Source organism: Equus caballus, chromosome 18 (genome assembly GCF_041296265.1).
Source record: "Equus caballus isolate H_3958 breed thoroughbred chromosome 18, TB-T2T, whole genome shotgun sequence".
NCBI lineage: Eukaryota > Metazoa > Chordata > Mammalia > Perissodactyla > Equidae > Equus > Equus caballus.
This window is the reverse complement of record NC_091701.1, coordinates 20302983-20326278: the sequence shown is the minus strand read 5'-3', so window position 1 is coordinate 20326278 and position 23296 is coordinate 20302983. Positions and strand designations below refer to the sequence as shown.

At 43.5% G+C, this 23296-nt stretch overlaps 1 protein-coding gene and 1 long non-coding RNA gene across 4 annotated transcripts in view; one reads left to right on the top strand and one right to left on the bottom strand.

Moving 5' to 3' along the window:
- The window catches only part of UBXN4 (UBX domain protein 4), a 35275-nt gene extending 32431 nt beyond the window's left edge, over positions 1-2844 (bottom strand). The window contains exon 1 of one of the 3 annotated variants that reach the window (XM_070240783.1): positions 2030-2844. Coding sequence is in view for 1 of the 3 variants with exons in the window: in XM_070240781.1 (XP_070096882.1) it covers positions 2428-2509 (82 nt within the window). In the remaining 2 variants the exon portion in view is untranslated. Of the gene's footprint in view, positions 1-1948 lie in introns of all 3 variants that reach the window. The other 2 variants (XM_070240781.1, XM_070240784.1) reach the window with 2 other exon arrangements.
- LOC111768887 (uncharacterized) lies at positions 2774-20124 on the top strand. The gene is made up of 3 exons (XR_002801515.2): positions 2774-3067; positions 17156-17444; positions 18397-20124. It is a non-coding gene; the product is annotated as an uncharacterized lncRNA (long non-coding RNA).
- The last annotated feature ends 3172 nt before the right edge of the window (positions 20125-23296 follow it).

Genomic DNA, 23296 nt, shown 5'->3' with positions numbered 1-23296 from the left:
ACCAAAAAAAGTAGTAAACAGTGTCTGTCAAGGAAATTTTAGCCCACTAGCAACACTAGTCAGGGAACTGAAACCTTTGGTTTAGGATTCTCATCAGATTATTCTTCCTTCCCAAGAACACGATCCAAATTTCCTCAGTTTTCTTTCTTTCAATTTACATAGCTATAATACTTTGAAAATTCTTGTGAATTTGTTGGCTGAACTAACAGTCATCTCTCCAGTCTCCTAACATCAATCCTAAGATATTCCTCAATTCATTCATGAAAAACTCACTAATATTAAACAACTCACCTAAAATGTTTCCTGCTTGAGCAGTTATATGAACCAAAGTATATCCTTAAAGACCACTCCTTCCAGCTATAAAAATCTCTTAAATTTTCCACTAAGTTGATATCTTCCTGTTGAAGTCTCAGATCTATGAAAATCACGAGTTCTAGCCGTATTCTTAAAAGTTATGAACAATGCTCTAGACAACCTGTAAGTGTTGTCGTTTCATAACTCCCCTGTCTACACATCCCTGGAGTGACACTAATCCTTCCTAGCCCTGGAGATTAACTTCCTAAAGCTCTAGAAAGTATTACGAACAGGTCAAGGGACACACTCCTTTGACAGACTGCTAACAGTCTACCTGGACACATTCACCAAAGTCGTCAATATTCTAAAAGCATGTAATACGTGTTCATCTGTAAAAAGTTAATTGAAGAATATATATATCCACACAAACCCCCAAAGACTTGTAACTTTATTTTACTATTGTAATAATTAGCACTACTCTTTCCAAATGGGTTTCCTAATGTTTCCTAATTAAATCTAGCATTTCTTCACTCGAATTAACTCATTAGCCCAAGAGTGCCTTCCAGGAACATTTGGACACCATCAAATGTGTTTTTTGTTTAAAAATATGACTAGCATAATTATAGATTTCCTGATTTCCACACCAATTTCAATAATTACATAAAGTCTACAATTGTTCAGTTTTTTCTTAAGAAACCAAAAGGACACTTTTTGAAGCTGCTAAAGAAAATTTGTCAGGACAAAATGTAAATCCTTTCTGTGACCCTGATGCATATTACTTAACCATTATGGACGTAAGTTTCCCTGTCTATAAAATAGGAATAATAAAACCTGTTCTACCTACCGCAAGGATCAATTGAGATTTTACGTGAAAAAATAACTTAAAATGTCATAAAACTATTATTGTACTCTTAACAACCATAGTAATTATCACTTAGTTTTCCTTTTCTCTTCAATCCACTTTTTTTCCCTACAGGATTACGTCAGTTATTTATTTATGTGAAATATATCGCTAAAACAGCATAAAGAATCTACACTACTCAACCTCTTCTAATTAACCTTATTGGGCTAAAAATTCAGCATAACAATTATAAATTTCAAATTTAATGTTAAGTGAAACATATTTCAGGAACTTGTTCTTCACTGCAGTGCGTAAAGTTACCCAGCTATTATCTAGTCTCGCAAGAATCACGAGTCAATAATGAGTAAACCGTTATTCAACACAAATCGTTGAAATAATACACCTAAAATTAACAGTACTCACAAACACTAATTTGGTTCATGTATTGAGAATCATCCAAACCACAGGGACATGGGTTTACTGTAAATCTAGATCTCAATAATAAAATAGGGAGTAATAAAATACGGAGCCAAATAACTCAGAGCAACACAGGGTAAATGAGCTAGTACACGTCCTCGAAACCATGGATATTAGACTAGGAAGACAACAAAAAGAACCAAAGACTGAACGTCTGCTTCTAATCGAATGGTTACAAAATCAATTTGCAAGAAAGCAGTTATGCCACATTAGACTCACCACCCGCTATCAAAAAAAAAAAAAAAAATCAAACCTATATAAAGCCAGAGTTAGCGTTTCAGGGACACAGGAACCCTAGTAACCGTGACCATCAGATGGTTTCTCTTTGTTGCTTACCGATGACACAGCTTTCTTCCTGACTGTCCACAACTAATTACGAGCCCAACCGCCTGTCTAATAGCCTGTCCATATGCCCACCTAAGCACCAGGAACCACACGGGCGTTAAGACATCCGGAAGGGGGTCCTCAGGGACAGAGCGCGAAAGGGGGCACCCGGGGAGGGCCGTGGGGGTCTGTCTGCGCCAACGCCTCCAGCGCGGGGGGAGGCGCGGGCCTGCCTGACGCGTCCCGTCGCCCGCGCAGAGGTGTCGACGGGGCCCAGCGGGCTTTGGGGGCGAGGCCGAGACGCGCCTCCGGTCCGGGTGCCGGGAGAAGCGGGTGGTGGGGCCAGGCCCGGTGTGCCCCAAACAGACGCGGGAGGCGCTGAGAAGCCAAGGAGGGGAAGGCCGGGGCTCTCGGGGCACGGAGGAAAGGCTGGGGTTGGAGGGAGGCCGAAGGGGGTGTCCCGGCCACATCTCAGGCCCTCGCCCCTTCACCTGCCACGAACACCACGAAGACCGAGCCGCTCCTTTTGGCCGACGCAATGGCGGCCGGAATGGCGCCCTGGAACCACAGCATCGCTCCTCTCGGGCCCAGGCGCTCGCTCCGGGTGTTGTCGCTGCGGTCCCGAAGGTGGCCCCGCCCTCCCCTTCGTAGGGCCCCGCGGCCCCCGCAGCCCCGGCCGGTCCGCCCCCCGCCTCTGGCTCTGCACTAGCGCGCAAGCCCGTCAACGGCCCCCTGGGACACGCGCAAGCGCGCGAGCGAGGCGCGCCCCGCGTCACGTGACGCCACACGTCGCCGTCCGCGCCGCGCCCGAGACCCTTGTCTCGTTGGCAAATCGGTGCGTGCGCGCGCCCGCTGGGGCTCAGGCCCTGCAGTCCCGGAAGTGGAAGGAGGCAGTGGGAAGGATGACTAACCGCTAAGGCGTGTTGGCAGTACCTTCATGAGGCATGACGGGAATTGTAGTTGTCTGAGGCTTGTTGGCCTTCATAATTGTGGAAAATGTAACTGTGGTTTCCGGGACACGGCAAAAGAGGGTCAGCAGTGAGAGCCACTTCGCAATCTATAAAGGGGAAGAGAAGATGTGGCGCTCACTAACCGAGAGATGCCATCCTCGACCTCACTGAGACCTTAAAGGTGGAGGAACTCATCCCTGCTCTGAGTGGAACCCTGTCTTAATGGGGCACGATGTAATTCTTTATTATGATGAGTGGCCATTGTGTGATAGGGTTGAGTGTCTGTCGGTATGGAAGTAAATGGGCTTTGTGGGGATTTACTGCAAGGCTTTGATTTCTATTGAACTTAATTTATCAGCCCAACCTTGAAGAAAAGAGAGGGTAAAGATCACAACAGTCCCCTTCTGTGGTGCCATACAGCACATGTAGCTGAGGGAGGTATTGGTAGAAGGCAGGCTTTAAGCAATTTTCTAGTCATTGGTCCTAGTCGTTCCAAAACCTCAAACGCTTAGCTATGTCATTGCCACAGCTGCCCTCTAAAGTAACTCAAAAGCGGAGAATAGATAATGATTTATTTTCCAGCTACTTTCCATGGTAAACAAAAGAGATGAAGAATGATTTTGTTTACAGTTTTATGCAAGCATGTTGTATAATCAAGACTGGCACTTGTGGTTGGTTGCCAGTAAAATGAAAACTGATCCATATTTAATACTTTCATGAAATTACGTGGTCTCTAATAACTATTACTAAAGGCTTGTCTGGTTTATTTAAAGTTACATTTGCTGTTAGACAACCTACAACAATTAAATTTCCATTCCAGCAGTACAGCCATTTGACAATTTGCAGGACTGAGGAAGTGCTACATCAGAAAATACCACTTTCCTACAAATATTTAACCAAAAAATAGCTAACAGATTGCACTCCAATTTTTATTTACTTTTTTCTAATCAGGTCTCTCCTATAGTGTTATTATAAACTGAAACATAACGCTGATTACAGACAGTTGCTGTGTATATAGGACACCATGCCTCAGGAAGACTTAAGAGCTGATCTTCAACATCAACTTTATTTTTTATTTTGTTGAGGAAGGTTGGCCCTGAGCTAACATCTGTAACCATCTTCCTCCACTTTATGTGTGGGCTGCTGCCACCGCATGGCTTGATAAGCAGTGCGTGGGTCTGTGCCCAGGATCCAAACCAGCAAACCCTGGGCCACTGAAGTGGAGAACACAGACTTAACCGCTATGCAACCAGGCCAGCCCTCAACATCAACTTTAAATACATTTCTTAAAATTCAATCAACCCATAAATTCTTTCAGTAGAGCAATGTCTTTAATTATTCCTAATGTTGGAGTTAAGTATTATAAGAATTATTCATAGCCTTTTGTTCATTCATCAAATGTTTACTGCTCGTCTACTATGAGCTAGACATTGTACCTGGCAGTGGTAAGGCGAGGAAGGCAGACATTGAACAAGTGATTGTGAGCCGTGATGAATGTCACAAAAGGGGAAATTCTGAGGGCTTCAGAAGTGTGATGATGTGACCAAACATGGATAGCAGGGTTAGAAAAGCCCTTCCTGGGGCCGGCCCCATGGCTGAGTGGTTAAGTTCTCACGCTCTCCTTCTGGGGCCCAGCGTTTCACCAGTTCGGATCCTGGGCGCAGATATGGCACCGCTCACCAAGCCATGCTGAGGCAGCATCTCACATAGCACAACCAGAGGTGCTCACAGCTAGAATATACAACCATGTACTGGGGGGCTTTGGGAAGAAGAAGAAAAAAAAAAGAAGATTGGCAACAGAGGTTAGCTCAGGTGCCAATCTTTAAAAAAAAGAAAGAAAAGCCCTTCCTGAGAAAATGACATGTCAGGAGAAATCTAGCTAGGTGAAAGAGAAGACTATTCTAGGTAGAGGAAACAGCAGTGTGAAGGCTCTGAAGCAAGTTAGAACAGTACACTTGAAGAACTGAAAAATGTCCATTGTGGCTAGAACATAGAAAGGGGAGTGTAGTACAAATGAGGCTGGAAAGACAGGCAAGGATTAGATCAGAGAGCGCCTTGGAAGTCATGTTAAAGATTTCAGAATTTTTTTTTTTAATATTGGCACCTGAGCTAACAACTGTTGCCAATCTTTTTCTTCGTCTTCGTCTTCGTCTTTGTCTTCGTCTCCGTCTCCGTCTCCTTCTCCTTCTTCTTTCTTCTCCCCATAGCCCCCCAGTACATAGCTGTATATTTTAGTTGTGAGTGCCTTCGGTTGTGCTATGTGGCACGCCGCCTCAGCATGGCTTGATGAGCGGTGCCATGTCTGCACCCAGAATCCGAATCAGCAAAGTCCTGGGCCGCCGAAGCAGAGCGCGCGGACTTAACCACTCAGCCACAGGGCCAGCCCCCTCAGACATTTTTCTAAGAATGTAGGGAGCCGTTGAAGAATTTTAAACAGAGGAGTTACGTGTTAGAGTTGAGTTTTTATGTTGTATTGTTTTTGTTTCTTTGAGGAAGACTGGCCCTGAGCTAACATCCATGCCCATCTTCCTCTACTTTATATATGGGACACCTGCCACAGCATGGCTTGATAAGTAGCGCGTAGGTCTAGGCCCAGGATCCGAACCAGTGGACTGCCAGCTACAGAAGCAGAGCACACAAACTTAACCGCTACACCACTGGGCCAGCCCCTAGATTTGTGCTTTTAGTATGCAGCTATGTTGTAATGTCCATGGATTGGATTGGAAGTGAAATGGTGCATGTGAAGAGACTGGTTAAGAGGCTGTTGTCCATGAAGGGAGATGCAGAAGTGGATACTTTTGATATTTTGGAAGCAGACCCAATAGATTTTGTTGATTGTTTAGATTTGGAATTTGAGGAAGGAGTCAAGAAGAGATCTTGGGTTTCTGTCTTGAGAAATTGTGTAGAAGGTGATACTGAGATAGGGAACATTGAAGGAAGAGCAGGCTGGAGGGGAGGAGTGCATGAGGTGAGTTCAATATCAGATGTGTGTTTGGAGAGCTGGAGAGATATTAGAGCGGAGACGTTAAGAAGGCAAGTAGATATTGGTTTGGAGCTCAGAAAACAGTTCTTACCTAGAGATAGGAATTTGAGATTTCTCTACATACAGAGGATAATTGAGGCTCTGGAGGATGCTACCACTTATGGAGTATGCAAAGTGAGGTGAGACAAGAGTATAGGACTGATGTTTTAAGACCTCCAACATCTACAGCGTTGTATAGAAAAGTATAAGCCAGTAAAGGAAACTCAAGAAAGGTAGGAGGGGACTGTGTGTGGAGGAAAATGGGAGAGTGTAGTTCCAAAGAAGCCAAGGTTAGAGAGTTTTGAGAAGAAAGAAGCAGGAGCCATGTTCAATGCTGCTGTTGCATCAAAATAATAAGATTTTTAAATGTCCACTGTTTTTAGCAACATAGAGGTGATTATCAACTTGGCAAGAGGGGTTTTGGTGGGATCTTCTGTGTGAAAGTCAGATGGCAATGGGTTGAAGAAAGGGGAGATAAGGAAGGGGTGTCAGTAAGTGTAAAGGGCAGGATGTAGAAAGGACATTATTTGTACTGGGAAAGCCAGCCTTTTTAAAGATTGGAGAGACTTTTACACAGTTAATTACTGAGGGCAAGGAGAGCTAGTTTGGGAGAGATGGAATACACAGGAAAAAAGGAGACCCTCCATGAGGATGGGGGGAAAGGTGAGATACGTGGCCAGTTCTACTAATAGCCACCCCACAATCATTCTTCTATGATGCCCATTATTCCTTGCTGGCAGAGCTTCCCCACTGAGAAAGGAAACTGCTAGATATTTTTTTCTCTTTTTTTTTGAAGATTGGCCCTGAGCTAATATCTGTTGCCAATCTTCCTCTTTTTTTTCCCTCCCCAAAGCCCTAGTACACAGTTGTATATCCTAGTTGCAGGTCATTCTAGTTCTTTTATGCGGGACACTGCCACAACATGGCTTGATGAGCAGTGTGTAGGTCCGTGCCCAGGATCTGAACTGGGAAACCCTCGGCTGCCAAAGTGGAGCATGTGAACTTAACTACTCAGCCATGGGGCTGGCCCCTAAATACTTGTTTTTTCAATGTCCCCTTGCAGCCAGTAGGACCTTGTAGGAAGGGGGACTGAGCACTTCTAGAAGTTTTCCTAATAAAAAGAGACACATGGGAGAAAGCACAACCCTTCTTTGCTGGATGTGGTTGTGTGCGTATGATGCCTGGTACTGCTGCAGCTATCTTGTCACCATGAGGAACAACAGTACCAACATTCTGAGAATGATAGAATAGAATATGGAAAGCACTTGTGTCTATGATGACACAAGTCTTGTCTTGTGAGATAATGGCCATCCTCATTGGTTAGGCTACTGTAAGTTGGATATTGTTTGTTGTAATTACCACCATTCTGAATAAGCTGGGATGGGATCCAGAGCACAGGAGACAACCTTTACATTTTAACAGGAAGAAGAGAGGGAAAATAACTTTGGACATAAATAAGTTTATAAGTTTCAAGACAATAAGTTGAGGAAGTTTTCCTCTAAAGGTTGAGCTTTTCCCTATGAAGGAGAGGTCATTTTCTGAGAGTGATGGGGGAGGTAAGGAAATTGGCATCTTGAGGATAGGGAGCAAGGTTTGAAATAATATTGATGAGTGTTGGAGGGCAAGGGACTAGGGAAACAGGGTGTGCCAGGCAGTCCTGAGGGCCAGGTGAAATTAGTGTCCCTGAATTTGCCCGGTTGTTTGATTTTCTCCAATGGTCACTCAGTTCCTGGGGTCCAGGCACTGGGCAAGTGCAGACTTGGGTTTATCCAGGACTGTGGAGGCTAGACTGTGTGAGAAAGAACAAAGGAACAAGGGAATTTGGGAGATTAGCAAGAGTGAGCAACGTGATGGAACATGGAATCCAAACCAAATGGGGAGAGAAGTGAATGCGTTACTGCCCAGTGTGGGGGTGTGGGGGGGGTCACCTGCCCACCACAAGACATGCCAATAGTCAAGAGGCAAGGCAGTAGGAGAGAAAGGACTTTATTACAGCTTGTTAGCAAGGTGGAAGATGGCCAACTAATGTCCAAAAGAACCATGTTATAGGACAAAGACTACAGGCCAGTTATATAGGGGGCTGGTCTCCAGGTGGGGGCAGACATCTGGTGTTAGTGCTTTTTTTTCCGTGAGGAAGATTAGCCCTGAGCTAACATCTGCTGCTAATCCTCCTCTTTTTGCTGAGGAAGACTGGCCCTGAGCTCACATCAGTGCCCACCCTCCTCTACTTTATATGTGGGATGCCTACCTCAGCATAGCTTGCCAAGTGGTGCCATATCCACAGCTGGGTTCTGAACCAGCAAACCCTAGGCCGCCAAAGCAGAATGTGTGCACTTAACCACTATGCCACCGGCCGGCCCCTGGTCTTAGTTCTTGACAGTGTTTTGTTTTACAGGATATGCATCAGAGAATGGAGCAGATGCCCTATATCCTGATCTTTCAATTGTCATTGATGATGGCTATCAGCGTGGACTCTCTGCCCAGGGGTCATCACATTCCTAAGGAATTCAAAAGAACAAAGTTATCAACTTGTAGCAGCTGGGAGGGGCCACAAAATCTACAGAGCCTGGCTGGGTTAATTAATCAGAGGGCATTCGAACTTACAATATGATTTCTTTTCTACAATATGGCTTCCTTTATGTCAATTTAGTGTTGAGCTGGTATCAAATGCTGAAAGGAGACAATAGGTTAAAAAAGAAAGTGGAGGGGAGGCAAAGACCTGGAGGGTGAGGGTGTTACCAAACCAGGTTCGTTTTTGCCTGCTGCCCAGAAAGCCAAGCACCAAGACCACAAGATTGCAGCAGAGAGTTTACTCACAAGGCACCCATGCAAGGAAGCGAGAGCATGAGCCTCAGATTCACTTCCCCCAAAGTAGGGACTCAGGGATATTTATGGGATAGTGGACAAGGTGGTCTGATATGTGGAGGTAGGCGATTAGAGGTGAGGAAAGGTAATGGAGGTGATTGATGATCTGCGCAAGCAAAGTCAGACTCCACGCCTCTTCATAGGACCCATGTTCACAAAATGGTGGCATTAGCATGATCTGAGGGTGGAGTTTTTAGCCTTTTGATGTCAAAAGGTCGCCTATCTGACATCTCCATGGGCCCAGTTGATGAGTTGGTGGTCTCAACTGGTCTGAAGTGGACAAGTAGTTCTAATTCCTGAAAAACAGCTCACACACCCATTACCATGGTGACCCAGGCTCCAGGGAGATGTTATCTGTAGGAGCCTAGTGGGGGTCAGATAGTGTATTGCCTAAGCAGCACAGTTAACAATGGGTGGGTTAAACAGCTAAAAGCTATAATCAATAATTGCAAAAAGGAAGAAAGTCTTAGTTGCTAGCTACTTAACCATCAATGGCTAACTCTCTGCCAGTTTCAATCCCCCCCATCCTTTGATTATTCTTCATTCTTGAGGGGTTTGGGGCACTGATCTAGCTACTTCCTGCTGAATGGGGCGTAGATCTGGGTTAGAGGAATGAAACTGTTTAGCACTCATTTGTAAATATTCTCTTATTCCTGACTTCATGTTGACATTTTTGTATTATTAGAATTTTGTATCTTGCTCCACAGCTAAAACATCTAAAAAGCACATTTTATAAGCAAGTGTCCAACCAGAAGGATAAGAAGTATAGACAACCCAAATTTTAACAGTCCCTGAAAAATCGACCTAATACCAGTGGGGCCTCCATCTGATCTCCAGGTTGGGGCAGACATCTCGTCCCAGTTCCTGATAGTCTTTTCTGTTACTGGATATGCATCAGAGACCAGAGCAACAGCCTAACCCCGATCTTTCAGTTGTCATTGATGATGGCCATCAATGCAGACTCTCTGCCTGGGGGTCATCACATTCCTAAGGCACTCAAAGGAAGAAAGTTATCAACTTATAGCAGCTTAGAGGGTCCATAAAATCAACAGAGCATATCTAGGCTAATTAATCAGAGGTCATTCAAAGTTACAATATGATTTCCTTTTTACACTATGGCTTCCCTTATGTCAACCTTGTGTTGACTGGTATCAATCCCCCCTTTTGTTGTTCATCTTCAATCTTGAGGGATAGCCTGTTGACAAGGGACATAGGTTGTTCAATCTCATTGAACCAGTCTCTTAGTAAGACTGTGATGCAGGTGGGCTCCCAAAGTCCAGCCTATATTGTGTAAGCAAGTAACCAGATATTTAATAAGAAGTGTTTCTACAGAGACAAAAAGAAAAACAAGGTTAATGATGGAAGCAAATTATAAACCTTTCTGAGCCTAGGCATCAGCCAGTCAAAAGATTTCTAGGTGTCAAGAGTCAAAGCATCTTTTGCAGTTTGAAATGTCTCTGATGATGTCATCAGGTGTTCACGTATCTTACTGAGTGTCTTGCACAGCAACAGACATGAATCTCTCTTAAGTTTATATCAAGATGTCTAGCTTCAGTTTGCAAGGCTTCAGGAAAAAGGGCAGGTTCAGTTCTCAATGATTCAAAATGAAAATGATGGGGAAAAGAATTGAAAGCGTTAGTTTGGAAATTTGCACCCAGATATTTCAAGAGACCAGAAGAATTCAAGATCCAGTCCAGTTAACAGATATAAAATAAAAACCTCAAAGACAATTATCAGAACTAGAACCTAATATCCATTATAATATACTACCATGAATGTGTAGTATAGTGTTTATTGAAACATAATTTTTCTCTCTAAAATCACCCTCATTGGGGCTGGTCCTGTGGCCGAGTGATTAAGTTCACGCACTCCACTTCAGAGGCCCAGGGTTTCATCGGTTGGGATCCTGGGTGCGGACATGGTACCGCTCATCAAGCCATGCTAAGGTGGCATCCCACATAGCACAACCAGAGGGACCTGCAACTAGAATATACAACTATGTAGTGGGGGACTTTGGGGAGAAAAAGGAAAAAATAAAATCTTTAAAATCACCCTCATTTTTAACAAAGATAGTCAAATTAAGAGTAACTGGTTTGTAAAATAAGTCTAGTTTCAATAAAACTTAATTCAGGGTCATCCCAGTAGTGCAGCGGTTAAGTTTGCAGTTCCACTTTGGTGGCCGGGGGTTCGCCCGTTTGGATCCCAGGTGCAGACACGGCACCACGTGGCAATCCGTGCTGTGGTAGGAGTCCCACATATAAAATAGAGGAAGATGGGCACGGACATTAGCTCAGGGCCAGTCTTCCTTAGAAAAAAGAGGAAGATTAGCAGTAGTTAGCTCAGGGCTAATCTTCCTTGAAAAAAAAAAAATTAATTCAATTATTTACATAAGTACAGCAAGAATAGCCATTGATCATATAGGCTTTTTCAAATCTGCTTTGCCGCAACTTTTTGTAAGAAATCTCAGGTAGAACTTTAAAGGCCTCTTGAGGCCAGAAAAGCCAAGCCAAGGATTTGTCATCAGGTTTCACCTGCAATACCTTAGATTTGGGTGAATTCCTCTCTTCTCTGGAGGTTCCCCAAAGTATTTTGAGGTTCCAGGCAGCTGCTGGATAAGTGACCTTCCTTACTTACCTGGGGTGCTGTAATCCTTTAAACAAGGTACTAGGCTAATATTTCCAAGTGGCTTTATTCTAGGAAGTCAACCTTTATTCCTCAAAAGCTGGCTGGTCATAGCTGAGTCTGTATGTTCCTCTCAAATATGACATTCCAGTCAAAGCCTTGGTTACACAACCAATGTTTCCAAATGTCTCCTGTTATAAGGAGAACAGATTCTTATTGAACTTATGCAAATAACTGTAGTGGCATGAAAATAACCATACTCACTCACTAAGAGTTTCCAACTTCTGCAGGGATCAGGTAGGGAGAAAAATAAATGTTTCAAATCTGCTCACAAAGGTATAATTTATCAAATTGATGTCATAGTTAGCATGAGAGAAAAAGACTTCCTTTAATCTGGAAATAAAACAGAATATCAAAAATAATCAGCAATATCTCAAGTGAAAAGTCACACAAATCATAGTCATCCTCATCAGTTCATTCAGTCCTGTGTAATCAATTCTTTTTTTTTTTTTTTTTTAAAGATTTTATTTTTTCCTTTTTCTCCCCAAAGCCCCCCGGTACATAGTTGTGTATTCTTCGTTGTGGGTTCTTCTAGTTGTGGCATGTGGGACGCTGCCTCAGCGTGGTCTGACGAGCAGTGCCATGTCCGCGCCCAGGATTCGAACCAACGAAACACTGGGCCACCTGCAGCGGAGCGCACGAACTTAACCACTCGGCCACGGGGCCAGCCCCCTGTGTAATCAATTCTTGATCTTCATCTTCTGTCAGCAGTTTTATGAGGTCATCAGTTTGTCTGTTAGAGTTCTGTAATTTCTCACCCAGTTCAGTTTTATGATCTGAAAGTTTATCAGAAACCTATGTTCTAGAGTGTCAGTCCTTTCCATGAATTTCTCTGAAGATGAAACATATTTTGCAAAATCATCAGAGTAAGACAACAACTGTCCATAAACAGCAAGATCCCAAAATGGCAACTGACAAAAGAAATTTGGTTAATTTTGTGACACTCAATACTTTAAAATATCAACCAGGATTATGGCTGACAACCAGGACAGATCAGAATTTTAGGAATGCTTTCTAATTTTTGAATCATTTGTATCAATAACATTTACTCGCATAATACCACCCTAGAAAGTTTATCATCACTTATTTGACAATGCTTCAAATGTAATTTAACAGAGCAAATAAGCCTAATTAGTTTAGTATTTTCCTGCTTACAGGAAGAGAGAGCAAATTTCTTTGAGAAGTCTCAGGGGCCCTCTGAATATCCTCAGAGAAATTCTCTTCCTTCTTCTAGGCCAAAAGAAAGGCTTTATTCAGGATTTGAATATTTTAGTGGGGCGGGGAGCTTGTCAAAAATATCAAAAGGTTTTAAAACGCTTGGTCAAATAGGAAACAACATTCAGGGGCCGGCCCTCTAGCCCAGCGGTTAAGTCTGCGTGCTCCGCTGTGGCAGCCCAGGGTTTCGGATCCTGGGCGCGGACATGGCACTATTGGTCAGGCTACGTTGAGGCGGTGTCCCGCATGCCACAACTAGAAGGATGTGCAACTAAGATATACAACTATATGCCAGGTGGGGATGTGGGGAGATAAAGCAGAAAAAGAAAAGATTGGCAACAGTTGTTAGCTCAGATGCCGATCTTAAAAAAAAAAAAAAGAAACAGCTAAAAGCTATAATCAGTAATAGCAAAAAGGAAAAAAACTTTAGTTCCTAGCTACTTAATCACCAATGGCTACCTCTCTGCCGGTTTCAAGGGGTGGGCAAGAGACTGATCAGCAATATGGGATTCAAAAATGTTAAATTTCCTGGGAGGAAAAAAAAACAACCAGGAATTATGGATATTCCTGATTTGAGATTCTTGAGTTTTGAAGTTCAATATTGTCCAATTAGTCAGAAGATATCCCTTCCTGAATGAAGAGGCTTTTCTTTGTTCTATCACAAAGAGTGAAAGCAGAGTCTCCTCCCTTTAATCTGTATACGAACAGCCACAGCAAACTTGCAATTCTTTTGTGCTATCTTAAATCCTTTCCATTTCAGTGTGGTCGATACTGTGGTGCCCCACCTGGAGCCCCGCTTCAGAACCACAGCACTCACTCCCCCAGCTGATGGGAGTGTTGGTTGCTGAAGGCTCAAAGCCGCGTCCTTCTCTGAGAGTTGCACTCAGCTGAGGGCACGGAGGCCTAGGTCCCATGCCTCATTTTGGCCTCTGAAGGGCCTCCCATCTCCAGCCTTCCCCTGGGATCATCCTAGGCCTCACTGCATTTTACCAATGTTGTTACCACGGTCGTTCACTCCCCAAGAAACTTCCTGCAAGCAAATCATCTCTTAGTCTGTTTCTGTGAACCCAAATGAGACAGAACCCTAACCAACTGATTCATACAACTCTTCTAACTACTCTTTCCACACAATGATGTTATTTCCATCTTCCCCCCAAATTATTTTTAGCATGTTGTTTCCTGCTTAAAAATTTTTACTGGCTCTGTAGTGCCTCCAAAACTAAAGTACAAATTCTGTAGCCCAACATTCAAAATCCTCTATAATTTGGCTCCAACTTACTTTTCCAACATGTGTTTCTTCTACTTCCCCATCTGAGCTCTCTAGGCCAACCAGACGATTTTATTCACTGTCCAGGCCACATTCCTTGACATCTGTTTTTGTTCATAGCATGGCTCTTGCATGGAATTCTCTCCTTATTCTCAGTCAACAAATATTTGAGCGCCCATTATGGGACAGGCAGTAGACCAAGGGCAGGGATAGAACTATTTGTTATTTGATTGATGATAGATACTGTACTATTTCTGTCCTCAGAAAACTTACAGTGGGAGAGAGTGATATGTAAATATGTGACCATAATATTTTGGTTTGGATAAAATGAAAGAGACATGTACAGGGTATTGTAGAGAGGAAGGGAGAGACAGGGATGGCCTCCTGGAGGAAGTGGTGTCAACCCAATTTTTCTTTTTCTCTTTTTTTTTTGCTGAGGAAGATTCACCCTGAGCTAACATCTGTGCCAATCTTCCTCTATTTTGTATACCACAGCATGTAGGTCCACACCCGGGAACTGAACCTGGGCTGCAGAAGCAGAACGCACTGAACTTAATCATGAAGCCACAGCCCAACCCAATTTTTCAAATGGACCTGAATCACTGATGAAAAGTTGAGCTCAATTTTACAATCAGACTGTAGCCATAGGACCGGTTCAAATTGGCCCTATCACGTTAATAACAGAATGTTAAAGTTATCTTGCAGGGTCAGCAAGCCAAAACTACAAGTCAGATATCTGAAGCAAGTGCAGAAGAGAAAATTTTGACCTGAAATAACACCTAGAAACAAAGTTTCCCCCTCTCCCATGGAACCAAAGGATCAGGACACAACCAGACTCAAAAGCCAGAATGTTTTCAGAAGCAAGAGGGCCATTGTCCAGGAAGCCCCTGATGTTAAAGCCCTTTTTTATGCCTTGCCATAAATGGTCTTGTTTAAAGTCCTTCCAATCAGAATCTGTCCTGCCAGCACTTCTGCACACCAGCCTGCCCTCCTTAATCCCTTACATTTTACCCGAAACCCTGGATCAGGTAGACAGATTTGAGAGCCTTGCCTCCTGTCTCCTCGCCAGTCACCTTGCAATAAAGCCTTTTCTTTTCTCAGAAGCCTGCACCACAGTATTGGCTTCTATGTGCATCAGGCAGTGAGCTCTTGGTCAGTAACAAGACCCTTAAAACAGAAGTTTAGGGTCTGGCTCAGTGGCACAGTGGTTAGGTGCACACGTACCGCTTTTCAGCCGTCCGGGGTTCCCCAGTTCGATCCCGGGTGTGGACATGGTACCACTTGACAAAAGCCATGCTGTGGTAGGTGTCCCATGTTTAAAGTAGAGGAAGATGGGCGTGGATGTTAGTTCAGGGCCAGTTTCCTCAGCAAAAAGAGGAGGATTGGCAGTAGTTAGCTCAAGGCTAATCTTCCTCAAATAAACAAAACAAAACAGAAGTTTTTTTATTAGTGTGCGGCAGGCAAACTATGAAATGAGTTATGCCTTGTTCTTTTCCTTCCCTCTACCGCTCCTCAGTTCTAGAGACAAAAGGCTTCTCATGAGCTGGGCTCCAACGATTTACGGGCTTCTTTGATACAAAAAAAGTGGTTTCATTGCAATGAGCTCTTCTTCAAGGGATCTTAGATATCAGGCCTGTTACCGGGTCCAGAAGCAGTGAAGAGGAAGGTCAGCTTTCCGTTGGTGTGTCTCTGACCATTGCAAGAACCCCCACCACAACAGCTCGACCCACCTGCTTGACCCCAGTGTGAATTCTCAGAGTTTGGCTTCTTGTCATCAAAGACAAAGAGGTGGTTTGCAGTGGTTTTGGGCCGAGATGGGGAACCATCCCATTGACTGACCATAAATCATCTAGGCTTCCACCTCTTGAAATCTACTGTTTCTCCTGTGGCCATCAGTACATGCTGCTTCAGGTTTGCTCAACAGAGGTCCTGCTGCTGTTTACCAAACACAGAACTCCTAACTCTCCATCTCTTGGCAGTGTGGCATCTTCAGATGTTTTAGTCCTGTGCCTGTGCTGGAGCCCGTGGGCTGTATCTGGTCTCCTGATGTTCTTATCGAGCTCGCACAAGGTTTTAGAATTTTTTTTTAGGAAGATTAGCCCTGAGCTAACTCCTGCCACCAATGCTCCTCTTTTTGCTGAGGAAGACTGGCCCTGAGCTAATATCCATGCCCATCTTCCTCTATTTTATATGTGGGATGCCTACCACAGCATGGCTTGCCGAACAGTGCCATGTCCCCACCCGGTATCCGGACTGGTGAACCCGAGCCACCGAAGCAGAATGTGCACACTTAACCGCTGCGCCACTGGGCCAGCCCCAGAAATCTGGATTTCGTACTGAAGCTGGATTGGTAATATCACCTTGAAATATAAAGTCCCACAACATACTTTAAAAAAATTTGTGTGTGTGTGTGTTCCATAGAAGTTTGCACCTCTTTACCACCAGAGGAGGCTGTATGACTTACATATTGCAAAGGCATTTATATAAAAAACAGGTAAAGGAAAAATATTCTGTGTTGTTTTTTCTTGAGTGAAAGAGTGAAAAGTGTCAAAAAAAGGAAATTGATTATATAAAACATAATCACTCACCGATAGCCAAGTAAGAGATTTAGTTACTCTGTAAGGCTTATGGACGCATATACAACTTAAAAAGGAGAAAAGGAACATTTGAATATGTTGTAAGCTTCACTCGCAGCAATCAAATATTCATAAGTAAGGATAGGATGGCACTCTTCTCTGGCTTCTCCTATAGATCCAGGTGAATAAGACATTTATTTTTGAATAAATCAAAAAAGGCAGGCTTGAGGCTGGCCTGGTGGCCTAGTGGTTAAGTTGAGCACGCTCCGCTTTGGTGACCTGGCTTTGTGGGTTCAGTTCCCAAGTGCCGACCTATGCCAATTGTCAGCCATGCCATGGCAGCATCCCACATGGAAGAATTAGAATGATTTAGAACTAGGATATACAACTAAGTACTGGGACTTTGGGGAGGAAAGAAAAAAAAGAGGAAGATTGGCAACAGATGTTAGCTCAGAGCCCATTTTCCTAAAAAAATAATAAATAAAAAATAATGGAACTTACCTTTTAGGGCTATTGTCATGATTAAATAGAGATCTTTATAAGTGCTTGACACATAGTAATTAACTGCTTTGCAAATGTTAGCTATTATTTCTGCCTGCCTGCCAAAAGCATGCTTAACAAAAATATATGTGTGTCTTTCAGGATTCAAAGCATTTGACTCAGCCGGATCATCTCTTCATTTAATCACTGGACAAATACCTACTGAGAAAGGCACTGGTAGGAGGTGGGGATGTACAGACAGTCCCCGACTCACGATGGTTCGATTTACAATTTTTTAACTTTTTGATGGTGCAAAAGCAATGCACATGCAGTGGAAACCGTACTTTGAATTTTGATCTTTTCCTGGGCTAGCGATATGCAGCTGGATGCTCTTTCCTGAAGCTGGGCAGTGGCAGGGAGCCACAGCTCCCAGTCAGCCATGAGATCACAGGTAGACATCTGATACACTTACAACCACTCTGTCCCCATCCGACCATTCTGTTTTTCACTTTCAGTACAGTACTCAGTAACTTACATGAGACATTCAACACTTTGTCATAAAATAGGCTTTGTGTTAGATGATTTTGCCCAACCATAAGATAATGTCAGTGTTCTGAGCACGATTAAGGTAGGCGAGGCTAAGCTAGGACGTTCAGTAGGTTAGGTGTATTTTTTTTTTGTGAGGAAGATTAGCCCTGAGCTAACATCTGCTGCCAATCCTCCTCTTTTTGCTGAGGAGGACTGGCCCTGAGCTAACGTCCGTGTCCATCTTCCTCTACTTTATATGTGGGATGCCTACCACAGCATGGCTTGCCAAGCAGTGCCATGTCCACACCCGGGATCCAAACTGGCAAACCCCGGGCCGCCGAGAAGTGGAATGTGTGAACTTAACCACTGTGCCACCAGGCCAGCCCCAGGTTAGGTGCATTAAATGCTTTTTCGACTTACAATATTTTCAACTTACCATGAGTTTATCGGGTTGTAACCCCATCATAAGTTGAGGAACATCTGATTAGTAAACAAAAGCAATAGACATTTTTCTTGCCCTGAAGATTACATACTGATGGACAGAAAAACATTAAGCAACCAATTGGCTAATTGCTCATATAATGACCATCGTGATTGATGCTTTGAAGAGAAAGTACAGGATATTATTAGAGTTATTACTGGCAGAACGACTTAGTCTCGAGGATGGAAGTAGGGAGCTGTGGAGGATGAGCAGACTCCCTGAAGGAAATAATATTTGAGGTGAGAGATCTGAAGTATGAGTAAAAATGAACCAGAAATTGGAGGGTAGGGTGGGGAGAATAAATGTTCCAGGCAGAGGGTAAATTACATGGGGGAATAATTCTCAAATTTCAGTGGCATAACACAAGAAAGATTCATTTCTCATTTATTTACAGAGTAATGCCAGTCAGAGGTATAAAGCAGAGTTGGTGCAAGGGGCTCTGCTCCATACCCTCGTTCAAGAACTCTTGAATCTTCCCATCCAGTGGCTCTTTGGTTTCTTGACATCTTGGAGATCTCCAACAGATCCTCTACATGCAGCCAACAAGCAAATTTCAATGTCTATAGATCACCTGATGATCTTATTAAAAATGTAGATTCTCATTCGGGTAGGTCTAGGGTTGGACCTGAGCTGATGCATTGGCATCAAGCTCTCCAGCGATACTGACAACAGATGGTCTCTAGCCCACACTCTGATTAGCAAGAGCAGAAAGAATCTCTCAGAAGGTTTTTGTTGCCAGGCATGGAAGGGCACGCTTTTCTGCTCACATTTAGTTGGCCAAAACTCAGACACCTGGCTGTCTAGGTGCAGGGAGGGGGCTGGAAAACCTAGTCTGGTGATGTGTCAGGGAAGAGAGACACCCTCCACTCCCTCCCAGTTTGCTGAAAAACTAACCAATCTCTGCCACAGCTGGGAGAGAGCCCCAGTTTCTGGCAGAAGATTGCCACCATCTAGAATCCTGGAGACAAGAGGGCATGGCGTGTTTGAGGAGCTTAGGGAAGTCCAGTGTAATCAGAACCTGGGAAGGGAGAGGACAAGCGCCAGGTAAGCCTGGAGAGGTAGGTAGACAGAGGGCAGAGCATGCAGGACCTAGGGGGTGACATTAAGGATTTTGGACAGGCAGTGGAAAGTCACTGAAGGGTGTTAGACAAGAAAATGGCCTGATCCAATTTGTGTTTTAAAAAACTCACCCTGACTGCAGAGTGGAGAGTAGATGGTGAGGGAGATGAGAACGAGAGTGTGTGGAGAGATCGCTCAGAACCTATTGTGGTTGTCCAGGCAAGAAATGACAGGGAACCTCAGACACTATACTCCTCTCCTATGCTATAAAAGAGAGGTGAGATGATAAATTGACCAGTCTAGCCTATCTCTCTGCATCTTTTTTTTTCCTGCTTTTTCTCCCCCAATCCCCCCAGTACATAGTTTCATATTTCAGTTGTGGCATGTGGGACCCTGCCTCACCATGGCCTGATGAGAGGTGCCATGTCCACGCCCAGGATCCAAATCTGTGAAACCCTGGGCTGCCAAAGTGGAGTGCGTGAACTTAACCACTTGGCCACGGGCCCGGCCCCTCTCTGCATCTTTTTGAATTTATACTGTGAATGAAACTGGGACCCCTTTTCCTGGTCTAACAGGTGAATCTAACAAGCAAGCTGCGTAGGCTTAAAGTCAGGACAAAACCCCATGCTGGACTGTGAAGCAGGCATGTGGGCGTCATAAGCATGTTTCTAAATGAACTTGCAAGCCCTTGTCTCATAACTGAAGATGCCAGCAGGATGAATGAGCAACAGGAAGAGACAGTGGGTACCTCACTCTCACATATCCAAACTGCATTTCTTAGAGATTAAGGGAAAACATGACAACCCTGGTCCTTGCCTCCCCCCACACATAGATAACACCAACGTTACAAGCCTTTTTGACATATAACCAAAGAGCTCTTGTACTCTTTGAAGTATATGACTATTAGATGTGTAAGCCCTTTCCTGCATGTACACTGCTTTGCTAAAAGGTATATAAACTGCATCAGACCTGTAGTCCTCAGAGCAGTTCCTCAAAATACTCTGTGGACTGTTTCCTGGGATTTGAATTCCTTACCTTGAATAAACTCCTTTAATTAACCTTTCCCCAGACTCTTTATTTTGGTAGACAATACTCTTAAATCATACACTCCATACCAGATTTTCACTATATTTGTAGTCTGTGATTAGTCAACATTTACGCAGAGTCTACTGTATGTAAAATTCTACTGAATATCAAAGATACATGAGACTTTATCCCAGTTTTCTAGGACAGTGCTGTTAGAACTTTCTGCAATAAAGGAAACGTTCTGCATCTCCTCCATTCAATATGGTAGCCGCTAATCACAGGTAGCTACTGAGCATTTGAAATGTGGCTAGTCCAACTGAGGAACCGAATTTATATTTTATTTAATTTTAATTAATTTACTAGCTACTTGTAGCTAGTAGCTACCATTTTGTATAAAAAAAGCTTCAGGAGTTGGAATAAAATGTTTACGTGAAAGAATAACCAACAGTCCTTGGCAATATATGATCAAAACCAAATAAGTCACATAGTACAGAATAAACTGTTATATGCAATTAAGAAAGGGATACAGAGTTTAGGGCACAGTCTTGGGTGTTCTAAAACTGATTAAATTGATTAGTGTACCTTTTAATCTCAAGTTTGTGTGCCCAATGTGCAATAAACCAATCATGAGACACCAGTGCTTGGAGATGGAGAAATGTTTATTTAGATTGTCCTAAAGAGAAGGTGGGAGGATGGGTTCTCTCAAATCTGCCTTAACAAAGAAGAAAGCAGGGGATCTTTATAGAGCTAAGGGGCTTGGCAGGAGGAGTTTCAGAGAAACAAAGAGGAAATCCCTGTTTCTTTCACTCCAGCTAAGCCCTTGGGCAATCAGATTTCTGGGCCTTAAGGCAGCTGGGGGCTTTTTACTGGTGATGTAACTTCCTTAAAAGCATTATTTTTCTTCTACAAAACAAGGTCATAAATCCTTGTGACCTTTGAATCACCCCTGAGGTTTAACAAGAAAACAGCAAATTAACAAGAGTAACTTCTTTTCATCTGTGTCTGTGCTGGGAACAAGGTTGAAGGGTAATAATGTTCTTATTGAATATTTCCAGTAATCCTCAGGTACCCAGCTTCAAAATGACTCAGCTTGTTGTTAATCTCTCCAAGCTTCATTAAAATGTAGCTGGTGATACTGACCTCAGTGGTTTATTTTAAGAGTGAAATGACATCATGTATGTAGTGTAGACGTACAGAAACAATCCCTCTACAAGAAATTCTACGCAGCACCTGCTTTCTGTCCTTCTCTTCCTCATCAGATTCTCCTGGATGTGAATGTTGTTGGTGGAACCCCAGAAAGAAGGTCAGAAGGACTTGTAATGTGGGAATTTCCCCAAACATAGGAAGGGTATTTAAAAGGTGTCCAAATTTGACAGACATCCACCACAGAGAGTGATGTTTTGGTGAGGGTGGAATATAGGAGGATGTAGACTCCAATTAAGGAGGAATAACTCATGGCTATTTGTCCTGATGTGCCATTGTAGGGGCCAAAGTATAAAATGAATATTTTATTGGCTTTTGTCCTTCAGTTAGATGAAGTATGTGTCTTCTGTTTTCATGTGGGGTTAATCAAACCAGTGATATGCCAGAGCTGTATGATTCTCAACTACTTATGAGTTTTCTCATCACCTATAATAATAATAACCTCCCCCACTCAGGATATCGATGCAAGTCCCAGCTCTAGCCATGTGCTTTGAGTTACTTCTCTGAAAATGGTGATGACTTAGTGCTTTGCTAATGTGTGGTCTGAGTACCCTTGACACCCAACCTCTTACTCTCAAGTTTGCATGCCTGATCTGCAGTAAGGCAATCACTGAGACACCAGTGCTTGGAGATGGAGAAGGGTTTATTCAAATTGGCCAAAATGAGAATGTGGGAGGATAGGTTCTCTCAAATCTGCCTTAACAAGGTAGAAAACACAGCTTTTATAGACTGAAGGGGCTTGGCAGGAGTTTCAGAGAAACAAAGGAGTAATCTGTGTCTTTCACTCCAGATAAGCCTTTGGGCAATCTGACTTCAGGGTGTCAAAGGCAACCTGGGGCTGGTTGTCTGGTGATTTTAACTTCCTTGAAGGCATTCTCTTTCTTCTGTAAAATAAGCTCGTAAATCCTTGTGACTCTTGAGTCACCCCTCAGGTTAAAAAAGAAAACAGCAAATTGACAAGATTAGTTGAAAGGTAATCAGGTTCTTATTGAATATTTACAGTAACCTTCAGGTACCCAGCTTCACCATCAGCATCAACTTCAGAGCTTGTTAGAAATTTGGAATCTCAAGCCACACTCCAGACCCATTGAATTAGGATCTGCACTTTAACAAGATTACCAGGGGATTCATATGCATCTTATTCCATTTTCCCCTGTGACTAACCAGCCCCAACCTGGCCCCCGCCCCAAGTCATTAAGGAATTAAACTAAGTACCAAAAGGGCCTGTGAATCGTGCTTCTATTCCAGCTGCCTCCCACCTGCTGACATCACTTTGTGGGAGAGTTCCAGACCAGCAAAATGACCTGGAAGGTTTGGACGCCAGGGTTCTCCAGATCCTCTTTGTTGTTAAACGGTCAACAAATATTTGTTGAACAGCAAACAGGTGCTTGGGAACACAGCCACAAACAAGACAGACAAGTTCCTTAATCTCATGGAATTTATATTCTAGTGGTAGTAAAAGACCTGATAGTGATAAATGATATGCAGAAGATGGAGATAAAGTGACACAGAAGACTGATTGGGTGGCTAATAAAGGCCTCTCTGTTGAAGAGATATTTATATGAAAGATAAAGGAGCTGGCTAGACAAAGTTCAGGGAAAGAGTATTCCAGGTAGAAGGAACAGCAGGTACAGATGTTCTGGGTGGTATGAGGGATCAGAGACTAAGCAGGACTAGATCACATTGAGCTTTCTAAGCCAAGATAAAAATGTTTGCTATTTTTTGAGGAAGATTAGCCACTGAGCTAACTGCTGCCAATCCTCTTTTTGCTGAGGAAGACTGGCCATGAGCTAACATCCATGCCCATCTTCTTCTACTTTATATGTGGGATGCCTACCACAGCATGGCTTGTCAATCGGTGCCATGTCTGCACCCGGGATCCAAACCGGTGAACCCTGGGCACCGAAACAGAACATGCGCACTTAACCACTGCGCCACCAGGCCGGCCCTCAGCTTTCTAATATACAAAGTAGCAGAGGTGGACGGAAAGTTAAGTGACCTCTCTC